General features: G+C 42.8%; 1 protein-coding gene across 1 annotated transcript in view; it reads left to right on the plus strand.

Annotated features, from left to right (window-relative positions):
• The first annotated feature begins 255 nt into the window (after positions 1 to 255).
• LOC125010196 (rho GTPase-activating protein 29-like) overlaps positions 256 to 12,425 on the plus strand; it is a 28,493-nt gene continuing 16,323 nt past the window's right edge. Inside the window, exons 1-2 of the mRNA XM_047588580.1 lie at positions 256 to 420; positions 1,148 to 1,535. Coding sequence (XP_047444536.1) covers positions 1,241 to 1,535 — 295 coding nt within the window. The 5' untranslated portion in view covers positions 256 to 420; positions 1,148 to 1,240. The remainder of the gene's footprint in view (positions 421 to 1,147; positions 1,536 to 12,425) is intronic.

The raw sequence follows: 12,425 nt of genomic DNA on the forward strand, positions 1-12,425 counted from the left end.
TATGGCGTTTATTTGAATTTCTCTCTTACATTTAGATAATTCCAGACACATAGAGTATATTATGTCATAAAACGAATCCACTTTTCACTGAACTGATATTTGATGTTTTATTTGCGACCCTTGTCCTATTACGTCCGCCCGTACTTAAATGCATCTCACAGCTATCCTCCGAGAGGCTGCGGCCAATCAGAATGCGTTTCAGCTGTCACGTGACAAACCGACTAGTAAATTGCGATTGACTTGAGTTGCCGATAGTCAGCTACTTCTCGATGTACAGTGAGTCAAAGCTGACAACTTGCTGCTCTTTTCGGAGTGTTTAGTTTTTCCTGCCTACGTTTTTTTCGGAGCGTTTCACAGCTTTCCAGTTAGTAAAGTTTTATTCGGATACTGTGGGCATTATGTCAGTGAACTGCCAAGCAGGTAAGTTTATATAGCGTATTTTGGCTGTGCCAGCAAAGCAGTTTATGACCCGGGTCGACTGTTTTTTCTTCTCTTTCAGCAGCATCACTTTTCATTATGAACTTTCGGGGGGGAAAAGAAAAGTTAAAAGTGACTAAGTTTTTTGTTGTAGCTAGAGTTTTGTAAATGTCTTACTCCGTCTTGGTATTTTGAATACTGTTTTGTTTTTTTGTTTTTTTTGTTTTTCGTGTGAAAACGTATGTAACGTTTACGTATGTTGACAGATAACGTCGTTTCACAGATGTGATCTTAGTAACGTCAGTTCTGCTAGCTAACAGCAAACAACGTTTAAATAGATGTAACGGGGTACAAATGCTTGATAAAATGTATGAATTCTGAGGGAATATTTAGACTACCTCTTATAGACTTACATGGCTGTAAAATGAGATGAAAACGACCGTACACTATGATTAATGCCTACTGTAAATTCAGCAGTTAGTTTCAAGTAAAAGAAGTTGAAGTGGTTGTTCGTTTTTATTAAGATTTCAATATATTACTTTGAGAGTAATGATATAATCTTCACAAATTCCCTAGGTTTGTGGTTTTCACTTTTTATATGTTTATTTATTTCAGTTGGTTTATTGCCTGCTCTGTGTGCCCCTTAGGGACAAATAAAGTTTTTCTGAATCTGAGAACAAAGACCCATCTGCACCCACCCAATTTTCAACCACCGTTCCTTGTCTTTCAGTCATCCAGGTACCAGGGCAGCGTGGTGCGTTCAGGGGCTAGCTGGCCTGCTGTACCCCCTTTTTAAAGGGCAGCAGCTGCACTGACTGCTGGGATGCTGAGGAAGAGCAGCAGCAGCAGCGGTGGCGGCGGCGGCGGCACAAAGCACACGCAGGGACTTCCACGACAGTTCTCCACGACCCACGCGGAATCTCTGTCGCCCGGATCGGCCAAGACCCTGGATATGGGTCGCAGCTCCAAGAACCCCAACCCCCTGAGCAGCATGGGGCTCACGTCCCGCCTGATGGGGGCCCCGGGAGTGGACCCCGAGTACGTGATGCAGCTGGTGAACGACGTGCGGAGCTTTGCCGAGGTGCTTATCAACCTCAAGGATGCGTTCCAGTTTAAAGGTGAGTTCAGGAAGGGCTGGAATGCGGTGGTTTTGTGCATGGGGCTGTGGAGGTCAGGGAACCGTAAAATGACAGCTGAAGAAAGAAACTGCACCCTTGGCTACTCTCGCTGCATACCTTGCTGTTAATACAGCATGCTAAGTATTTATGATATCTTGCTGTGTCCAAGGCTTTAGCAGTGTCCTGATAATATGTATTAAATTATCAGTCGACCTGATAATGGCTGAGAATGTGTTGCATTCAGGTGATGTTTGAGAGAGCAATCTCCACAGCATGATAAGAAAGACTTTCCTATTGAGTAAGTACTTTATTTAAAATCAAACAGCAGCTGCGAGGAATGCTTGTCTAAAGAGGCATTTCTCCATGGAGAACATATTTCTATCTCCAAAATAATGGATTTCTCCTTGAGTAAGCGCTGACCCTTTGTCTGAAGCTGAGATGCCTGCTCTTTGAACTGAGACACTAAAACCTAATGTTTACCAGATATATGTTTATAGATAGCTGAATTTCTCTGAGAGCAAACTCCACTGTGGATGTACGAGTATTGACAAGATGTTGTCTTCGTTTGGCCGGTCACAAATGCCAATGCGTCAACAAATCTTTAACAACGCTATAGTGAACATTTCTTCTCTTTTAATTGCTGCCGTCACACGCCAAACCATTTCCTTTCTCTTCTTCGATGCATACTGTTTCAAAAACCTCAAAGGGTAGTTCCGTATAGAACCAGAAAGGGCTTTGAATAGAAGTTTTTTTTTTTTTTTTTTTTTTTTTGGTGCGATGTTACTGCTTGGTAGCCACAGCCCAAAGTTTGCTATCATTGCAGACTGCCAGACCCACCTGTGGAGCATCAGCAGTGCGAGAACAGCCTCGCTTGTTAACATGCTGGAGCGCTTGCAGTGTTGTTAGAGTCTACAACTACACTCACCCACGCACCACTACTTACACACAAGAGTGCGAGAGGAGCAGACACGAGAGCAGAAACAGGTTACTTGCTCTCTTTTTTTCCCACTTGGTTTTGATGGCTTGCAGACACAGACAAACACACTACCCACACAAATGCACATTACTTCACAGCGGGGCTGACGCTGAAAGAGGCTCGGCGTATTAGTTAGTGTTGGTGTAGGGCTGCAGAAAATGTATATTTTGTTTTTAAGCCGTTTGATTTCACCAATTAGTGAATTATTCTACAAAATGTGTGATAAACAAGTTCCTGGAGCCACAATAACATCATTAGCATGCAGTGTTTCTTACCATGAGCTTTAAAAAAAACCTTCAAAGATGTGCACTTACATGAACAAGGAATGAAAGACAAAACTTTGATTTATTGATCTATAAGTTGCACATATTTTTCTGCCATGCATGATAGCAACTTGCTTTTTATTGTCTATTTTAAAGTAATTTTACTTTAAAGTAATTTGTGGTATGTTTCTCTCTTACAATCTCCATACCTACAAACACACCAACACTGGCGTTTTTACTCTACTGTAAGTCTGGCAGTGGGAGTGAATTGTTTAGCCATTCCTCTGGTTGGAGGAGTGTGACCTCTGTGAGAAAGCTTCAGCTTGCGTCGTGCTGAGTGTTGCTCAGAACCGTCGCAAAAACATTCGGGGTATTTGCCTCCCCATCAACAACAGCCCTTATTCAGCAGGTGGGATGAAATCAAACCACTTAACGTCATTTGGATCAGTGGTTGCTTTAGTTTTGCTTCGCATCGCATCTCTCCGAGACACTGACATAAGCAGGGTGGCACGGTAACACGTCTGAGACGCTGCTACTATGATGTGGTTTCCTGTCACCTCAAAAGTAAACAGTGAGTCATTTTTGGTGCCAGTTGGTGACAGCAAATGGCAGAAGAAGATATCACAGAAATCAAACATATTACTCAAAAGTTTCAGCTTTAATATATAATATATAATAATCTATAGACAAACATGTATAAAACTCTGACCTAACTAACGATTCCAAGACGGATAAATCATAAAACCTAATTTTAAGCATTGAATTCTTTATTTATTGCATAAATTTGCTAGAAAAGACAAGCAACCTCGCATCGGCAGGACCGGCTGAAGAGCCCTGCAGTAGTTAGGAAGCAATGGAGGTGATGAGGAGGTTAGTGAGGCACATGACAGCTCTTGTGTTATTCTTTTCATGTTTGGAAAGGTCCGTCACAGGAGTAGAGTGTGAAACCGATAACAGTGTTGTTTTTTTGCTGGAAGGCGCGCACCCCGTCGAGATCTTGCAGGATTTTATTCCCCTTGCAGAGAAGCAAGTTTGAGTCAGTGCGGCTCATGCAGCTCCTCATGCGGAGAGAACTTTATAGCGAGTTTGGCTTGGAAGATGCTTATTTCGCCTCCCAGAGCTCCCCGCCGGTTTTAGCCGGAGGCGACGCATGCACGCGGCGCGTTCGGTCGACGGAGTCCCGCGGGGGAGCTTCATCGGCGACCGTAAGCTTGAGTTAACTAGACCCACCGCGTTCACACCCACAGCTTCACACCTATGGATTCCCCAAGGTCAGATTGTGGTGTAGATTTACACTTTCTCTCATAACTGGACCCTCAGTCGCTGCGCTCGCGGGAATTTGTTGCCCAACAATAGCCGAGCTGTCAAAGAATGTAACCCAAGAAAAGAATGTGAGGCTGTATGAGTTTTGACTGAGTAGGTGACCCCTGTCCTCATGCTCCTGTTATTCCAAAATGATCTTTGCCCACTATCAAGGCCCATCAAAACACACTGTCAATGTACCCATCTGGATCAAAATGATGCTGAAATAATGATGAAATAATGATTTAGCAGCCATTCATATTCATATGCATAAATGGACAAGTTGTATTTTAGCACAAAGCCTCACTTGAGTACAGGAGTATGCTTGTAAAAAATCATGCAGTTATGTGGTGTGTTATTGTTAGGTGACATTCTCTCATGTTGGAATATTTCTATTACGTTTAATTCAAGCGCACCCAGTGAGGTTTAATTTTCCAGTATTACAAGCATTTAGTAGTAACAGTTCAAGAGCAGTAATTGCAAAGACCTTCGGGGCCGATATTAAAAAAAGACACGTGCAGTTAAAAATGTCGGAGCGATTTCTTCATTCAGATTTTTCCGTCTGAGCCTGTGTTTTGTTGCAGAGGACAGCTTAGTTAATGGTTTTAATCGGCATGAAAAAGGAGTCCTCCACACACAGCCCGAGCTGCTGTCCCCCTCCCATCCCCCCGCTCTCCTGCATACTCTGCATTCCTTTAGAACAAATGTTCACTTGTAGCTATAGTGCCTTCAATAGACTAGTGGTAGGTGTGAGGCACATTGACTATGAATTCACTTTGAATTCATGGTCATATCTGCTCTTCACAAGATGCCACGGTGTCGTCAAAGACATTTCTGGTGATGAAAAATACAGACATTATACCTGTTTTAAAGGAGTAGTAAAGTGGAACAATTTCTAAGCTTGATACAGACGTGCTGCTGTATCTTAGCCGTTAAATCAATATTTTATATGTACACACGTACACTTTGCTTTGTTGAGATGTGATATTTTGTTCCCAACACATCCTTTTATTTTGAAAGCCAAAATAACTTTTAATCCAGTACAACATCACACATTTGAATTACTGAACTGGGAAATGAGTGTACATGTGACTGTTATGCTAAACAATAAATCATGTCATAAATCTTTGTTTTGGTTTTAGTTTGGTTGTCATAACGAAACAAAACGACGGTTCAGAAGAACTCGTTATGTGGTCAAAAAAAATTTTGATTATGAAAAGAGGGAAATTTATATTTTTAAAGAAGTAGTTAAGAGGAACATTCGTTGCTTGCCGTAGACTACACATGCCTGTATTTACAAAGTCATGTCAGTTAGTATATGCTTCCACTTACATTAGGTACACTAATCAAACTGAAAGCGTCTAATGTAACAGTCCTGCACTAAATCCCCCTTCGTGGCAGTTATAATGTTCAGTTCATGTTGAAACAGTGTCGGGAAGGTGATAATTCAACTTTAGGATCATTTTGAATGATGTGGTTTTAGTGCTGTTAAACATAAAAGTGTGTCTGTTACTCGGCCCAGGCCGCTGACTAAAATAGAAATATGATTGCAATGCGCTGCGGATCACAAGTGCCATTTTTAGGTTCAAAGATTGTTTGTTTACATTGACGCTCTATTCACAAATCTGCCACTTTTAGGAGCCCCGTTAAATTTAACGGAACAGCAGGCTGAACCGTTTGGGCCGTTAAATCATGCTGGCAGAGTGTCTCGGTATGTTTGTCTCACGGTAACACCAACAGCAACCGCTTTTTGGTGTCATTTGACCGACGGGTCTCCTGGAGCCACCACCCATGGTGTTGCTCCGGCACCAGAGAAGAGAGCGTCATTTGTGTTGGTTGGTATCTAAAACCGTCAAAAAGCGAAATATCGTTCTACGCAGCTGTTTGTTTTCTGAGCCAAAGACTTTATATCCCTAACATTAATGTTAACACGCTAAAAAAAAAACAACACAAGTGCAGTGCCGCGCAACATAAACAGACTTTCCCATTGCCCCATAAGCCCACAATGCATTGTGGTTTTTGTCCTCCGCTACGTCACCCTTTCCAGCCCTTTTTATATTAGAATGCATCCATTTTCACTAGTATACCTAATGAACTGGCAAGTCAGTGTAAGAGAATGAATATAACGGAGCAAAACTAACTAGAAATGAAACTGTTGCCTCTAGTTCATATGCTAATAAGTCTTGGAGCAGTAAAACTCACCCAAGTCTGCTTTTCCCCTCAAAATATTTTGAAATTTTCTAAGTACAGGAGCACTGTGGTTTGCCCTTCATCGGGCCAAAAAATGTGAGGAATGCGTGTTGAGAAATATGCGGTGGAAGTTATGGATAGTGTACAGGCCAACACTAGGGCTGGAGAGGGTGAGGTTTTAACTTGAAATGGCTCGTGTTACAAAAAAACAGATCGGGGACACCTTCAGAAATTCGGTTTCTGTGAGGTTTCTATGCTGAGTAGAGTCTGGCTTATTTTAGGCTGTTTAGCCTCAGGTGGAAAAGAGTCTCACAGCAGAGTCTTACACAGCTCTACTTCAGGTAGAACAAACATCTCTTGGCATAGTTGCAGAGCACGAGTTTAAAAGCTTATTTACTCAATGTATGGTGTTCATTGTACAGTCTTTGACCACAGATAAACTCCAGGACTATGCTGCTAAAAAATGTTGTTCGCACTCTTTAGTGGAATCTAAGCAGGGCCATTAAATGCCTTTAAACAAGGAAGAGCATATCTAGATGAGTCATGAATCCCTGTAGCGTAATAAAAAACTGTGGCTCTTTTTGACTGCTGGTGTCATCATGACACTGCGATAAGATCGTACTGTACTCCAGTTAAACTGCATTGTTCTGTGTTTTCACAGTGCCAGTCTGTAGCTTTGTTATTGTCAGCAGGAGCAGCATACGATAAAAACTGTTCAGTGGGTGTTCAGTGCCACTTGTATTATGCCGACGTTGGAATGGAGCTTACAAAACAATTGGAAACTTGAGGTTATGTGGTGTCAATTCAGAAAGTTTGAGTTTATGTGCTCAGAGCTTATTTGAGTAAATATTGACATTTACACTCACTTGGCTCTTAATTAGGCACATCAAATGCACTCAAGTGTAAAAGTCTCACACTAAATCTTAGCTTCGGTATTCAACATTTATTGAAAAGTAACCATTGACTCCACTGTGGTTTATAGTACTGTTGAATTGAATTGTGTTATACCGACATGTGTTTCTGATATTTTGATGACCCCGGTTTAGCCAGTGGGCTTGGCTCAATAAGAGAAACATATTTTTGTTTAATTCAGTACAACTTAGCAGCGCCTTGATTCCAAAAAAACGATTATACAGTTGAGTTTTCGCGTTTCTTTTTACCCTGTTTCACCGTAAAGTGAACATTAACGTCACAGAGTTGAGATTTAGGGCTTGACTGTTACATTAGACTGCATTCATACTGTACCTAATGAAGTGGCAAGTGAGTGCATGTAATCTAATTGTAAAATTAGGCCAATTTCAAACATTTTAACCAGTTTAATTATCTGTTTTCTGGCCTTAAAGCCACCGCCACTGGGGAAAAATATATCCCCACAAATATCTCCCTCCTCTCGCTCAAATGCCCCCAGTGCAAACTGAAGTGGCCACTTGCAGGTGGTGCCTTCAATTGAGAAAAAAAAAGCCGAAATCTAGCACATAATGGTTTAATGGCCCGCTGCTCTTAGGCGTAAGAAAGAAGAGATTTGTTGGGCAGTAACTTTCCCCTGTGATGCTGAAGGATGTTTTTGTGCGAGCCTGTGGTCGGGGTGTGTTTCCTGGGGTGGGATTTATGGTTATGGGCTCTGGATGTTTGTGTAGGACATTGGTCATGGCGAGGGGAGGATTTGCCGTTGGAGCTACCGCTAGCAGGGGGGACGTTACTGCTGGTGATTGGGTAGAACGGCCAAAATTTACAGCTCTGGGGCAGGCTTGCCACAGTGCGAGGGCTGAGGCTTATTTTGCTCCTTGGTGAGCCAGGTTGTTATTTTTTATTTGTAGAGCAGCAAAAAAAAACTAATGTCATGTTTGCGCGGGCTTTGAATTATAAGCCGCAGAAAAACTCAATCATGCCTGTCCCAACAAATACCTAGATCTCTCGTTTCTCCCGTCTGACGGACTGAGTCATTTCTCTTGCCCAATGCGGTAGTCTCAAACACACATTCCCTTGTTGTAGTAAGTGATGTAATTCATTCAGATATTTAGGTTTATTTGCAAAACCTTGTAACCAACTCCTTGAGGTGAAGTCATCACTGAATGCGCACGTCTGTCTTTGTTTTTCTTTCTCCCGCGTAGCTTTACAACATCAGCCGAAACTGTTATTTGAGTTTAGACTTAGACTCGGAATCGGTTTGCGTAACCCTTCCCGACGCCTTATAGAGAGTGTTCATTCAGGAATGCCATCGTGTTGCACCTGACATGAAAGTCACCCAAAACATGTAATGAAGTGTGAAAGAATTAGCCCGTGTGTGAAGGCCGGACCTCACGGGTTGTGCTCCGCCAATAGCCCGCGAGCAGGTAGCTGTTTATGGAGCGCTCGCTGTTTACCGTCTGTGTGATGTCTGAGGCTTCGACTCGTCTCCAAACAAGGCATGGGAAGGACGGAGAGGCACCCAGCAATGCTGTGTTTGTTTGGACGGAGGGGGAAATTAGTGTTTGGAGATGGAATCCTGCCCAAACAATTCCACCTGTTGCCGATCAGGTTGCAGGCAGCTCAGCAATGCAAGCGGAGTCTATTACAGTGAGTATTTTACGCTTTCTGGCCTTGTGGTTAGGGATTGAGGAGATTTGCGGATAATCTGAGTTCGGCTCATTCGGTTTATCTATGGTCAGGGGCTGAAAGTGGCTGTTTCCATTTTCGAAGGGGAGCATTCGGGGTGACGGCTGAGTCACCGTGGGGAATGGTGCATCAGCAGCCTGGAATGCGGTACACATTTGAAAGAAAATGGGAAAACAGTCTGCTGCTACAGGTGTAAATGTGTCAGCCGGCCCTCCTTCCAGGAAATGGGGAGGAGGATACCGCAGGACCAACGTGGCCTCCTCGGTCTTTCAGCAAAGCCCTGCGGCTGTTTCCCAAGCAGCACTGTGTCACCGGAGCTGTCGAGGCTTGTTTCATGTCGAGCAGATCGCGTGTCCAGACGGGCCAGTTGATTGCCTGTTGTTATCAGTGGGGGGAGCGGAGGCTGTAACCTCTGTCAGACCACCTGAAGATTTGGATTAGATTGGTGCTTCTCTGCGCCAGACTCACAAAGAGCTTTGTAAGACACAATGGAACCCCCCCACACACAACAATTTAAGAGGCAACATTAATTTAAAAGATAAATGTTTGGGCTGGTGTTCTGCATTAAAGTTGAGTCACCACTTGAACCCGCCCAACTACAATTACAACACATGTTTGGAGTGTTTAGCAATATTATGACATGTAACGTTTGCAAGATGATGAGCTACAGAAGAGTAAACTGTTCTGGATATTAGTGATTTAAGAAGTGGTTTTTAGTGATTTGAGAAGGTGTTTCTCACCCTTCTGACAGATTTCTGTTACCTTGTTAAATATTTCTAATGCAGTTCAAGCTAAATCACTTTTCATTTATTTTTTTTATTTATAGCTATCAGTAATTCTTTATTAGAAGGACCAGAAGCATGTTTTTAAGACACATATGATGTCGTTTTATTAGACTTCATGATAAAGTTATTGCCCTAAAAGGAAAGGATGTCTCGATTTGTTAGGAAATAAACGAAGCAGGCCGAGCGTGAAGCGCGGCCGGGTCGCTAGCACGCCACGCCGCTGTAAAGAAAGATGAGGGCAGGCCTGAGCTGCGTTGGTGGTGGCAGGGGGTCTTCCTTTAAACAATATGGCCCGGCTCTGTGCCTCTGCGCTCTTATCTCTACCAAAACAATGGAACGGCCTTCACAATCACCAGCAAATTTCCAGCGCTCTTTATGATGGCATTGTTGTGACAAAACCACTCACTGCTGATTTTTACCAGCCCGCTGCAGCGAGTCCAGACACTCTCACACGATCATAGAAGCAACAAGCAAGTGTATAAATCTGACCTGTTTTGAAACTTTATTCCCACAATAATTTTTTAATTGACAGATCTAAGAAGCCTAATTGCACACAAACTCTGCGGCCATGTTTACATTTTTATTTCTCACAGTTGTAATGATTTATTTCTCCTTTTGATGATCTTAAAAAGTCATTATTTGCTTATATTATCTTTGACCCTTTAATATTTTCTCTCACATTCTGACTCTGGCTCCGCTGTCACTGGCGTGGACTCTCTTTGTTTGCTGAAGGTCGCTCTCGGTGTGTTTATCATTAATTGAAATGGCTGGCTGTTATTTATTTGTACGCCACTTAACGCCGCCGTGTTTTAACTCTGCGCAGTGCTGCGCTTTTGATGGCTGGCAGCGGGTCCAGTAAACAAAGAGTAAATGCCTTTTTTGGCTTCAGCTCTGATCCACCAGATTGGCTCAGGACTTCCGCATTTTTTTTGCTGCCACAGCATCACGACTATTGTTATTTCCTCCCAATTTGCACCCACTTTGCTCCTCTGAAGAACAGATTAGTTAATTAAATTCTTTTCTTTTCACATGAAAAGGAAGCGGGTGATCCTGGGCTACATCGCTCCTCTGATTCCACCGCAGCGCTTTCAGTCATGCTCTATTTGCGTCACGCTAAGTGAAAATTCTCAGGTGTGCGCCTCATTAAGACTGGCTCTTAGATGTTAATTAAAAAAGCCTTTGATAAGAAAATCTTCAAAAGCCAGCGAGCTAACCGCTAATGCCACGACTGAGGAGGAGGGTTAAAAAGGAAGGAGAGGGTGCTTAATTAAGATTCATTGTGTTGGTGGAGAGGCAGACTTCAAAGTGTGTGGTGAGGGTCAGGGACCTCTCACCTTGGGGCAAGTGTGCAGGTGAGCCCCCTGCAGTAAAGGACACATTTTCTTTAATCCCAGGGTGGAAGCTGGGGACGTGGGCCCCGTCCGGACTTGGTTAAATGAATACGTCCTGAGTGATCGGATCACAAGTGACCGGCTGAAAATATTTGTGTTCATACCTGGCATATTGGCGCTATTCAGCATCTGCATCCAAGATTTTTTTATATTTATATTTTTTTATACACCGCCGAAGAAACGCCGTTACTTGTCTTGTTTATGACGTCAACTCCTTTCCTTCAGTTCTTTTCTTGCTTAGCGTCTGTTAATGTCTAATTCCTCTGTCATCTGTGAAATAGCGTCACAGATGGCCGGGGCTTATGTCTCAGTCGTGGATTATGTCTCTTCTGTCATGTTTTACGCCGGCCAGTTGAATTAGTGTGCGTATGAATAAGAGAGGAGTAGAAAGCGTAACACACACACACACACACACAGGCTCTCAATTTCACTCCCTCTGTAATTCCTTTTAACCTCGCAATAAATTCAGTCTCTCGCCTCACCCTGCTGCTCGGTTAGAGCAGCCTTGATGGAGAACAGATGACTTTTCTCTTTCCAGCCGGTGCCCCCGCTTCTTCCAAAACAGTGACTAAGACATGAACTCACCTATTGTCTGGTGCCAACCTGCGGAGTCTCCTCTGATTAGCTGGATCAGAGCAGGACACAGGTTCTTTCCTCTTCTGCTGTTGCTTTGTTGTCAGCAGAAGGTCGTTTTGTCACAAGTTTAATTATTTCCCCTGCTATCTTTTAAGAGCTGCTTTGAAAAGTTACGTAGAAAAAAAAAACACCGGTGTATTTACCGGTTATATGCGTGAAAAAATAGGCTGCTTCTTTTCATTGCTTTGCCTAGTTTTACAGGAAGGAGATGCCTTTCATAGCAGAACGACTGATAGAACATGATATGGTTGAAAAATAACTAGAGAAGGGTAATCTAATGCATTTTGTACATTCTTTTACTCCTCTTGTCGTCTGTTTTAACCTCACTGGCATTTGAGCGATCTAAGATCTTCCTCAACTTTCTGTGCTGCTCGCACTGTCTGTCTAACTGATACAGAAAAACACATGATTGCATAATTGGTACCATGTGTGTGGCTGCAGTCGCTCCCAGAATTTCATTTTATCATCCATTTATGATGAGAGCCCTTTGAATTATATACTTTAAAGGCCTTATTGTTGTCGTTCAATAACATAATATTAAAAAAGACTATGTAATAAATCTCATCCTTAGCTGTCGCTGTTAACTGTACCAGGAAAGATGTTGACTGACACTGTGGCAACTGTGCAGATAAAATCTGTGGTTTCTTGAACCGGTACATTTTTGTCACTCCGAACGTTGCCTGACCACAGAAGCTCAGACAGCACGTAGGAACTTCTCCATCTTTACCTCAGAGCAAATGTTAGAATAGTGA

Source organism: Mugil cephalus, chromosome 7, assembly GCF_022458985.1.
Source record: "Mugil cephalus isolate CIBA_MC_2020 chromosome 7, CIBA_Mcephalus_1.1, whole genome shotgun sequence".
In the NCBI taxonomy this organism is placed as follows: Eukaryota; Metazoa; Chordata; class Actinopteri; order Mugiliformes; family Mugilidae; genus Mugil; species Mugil cephalus.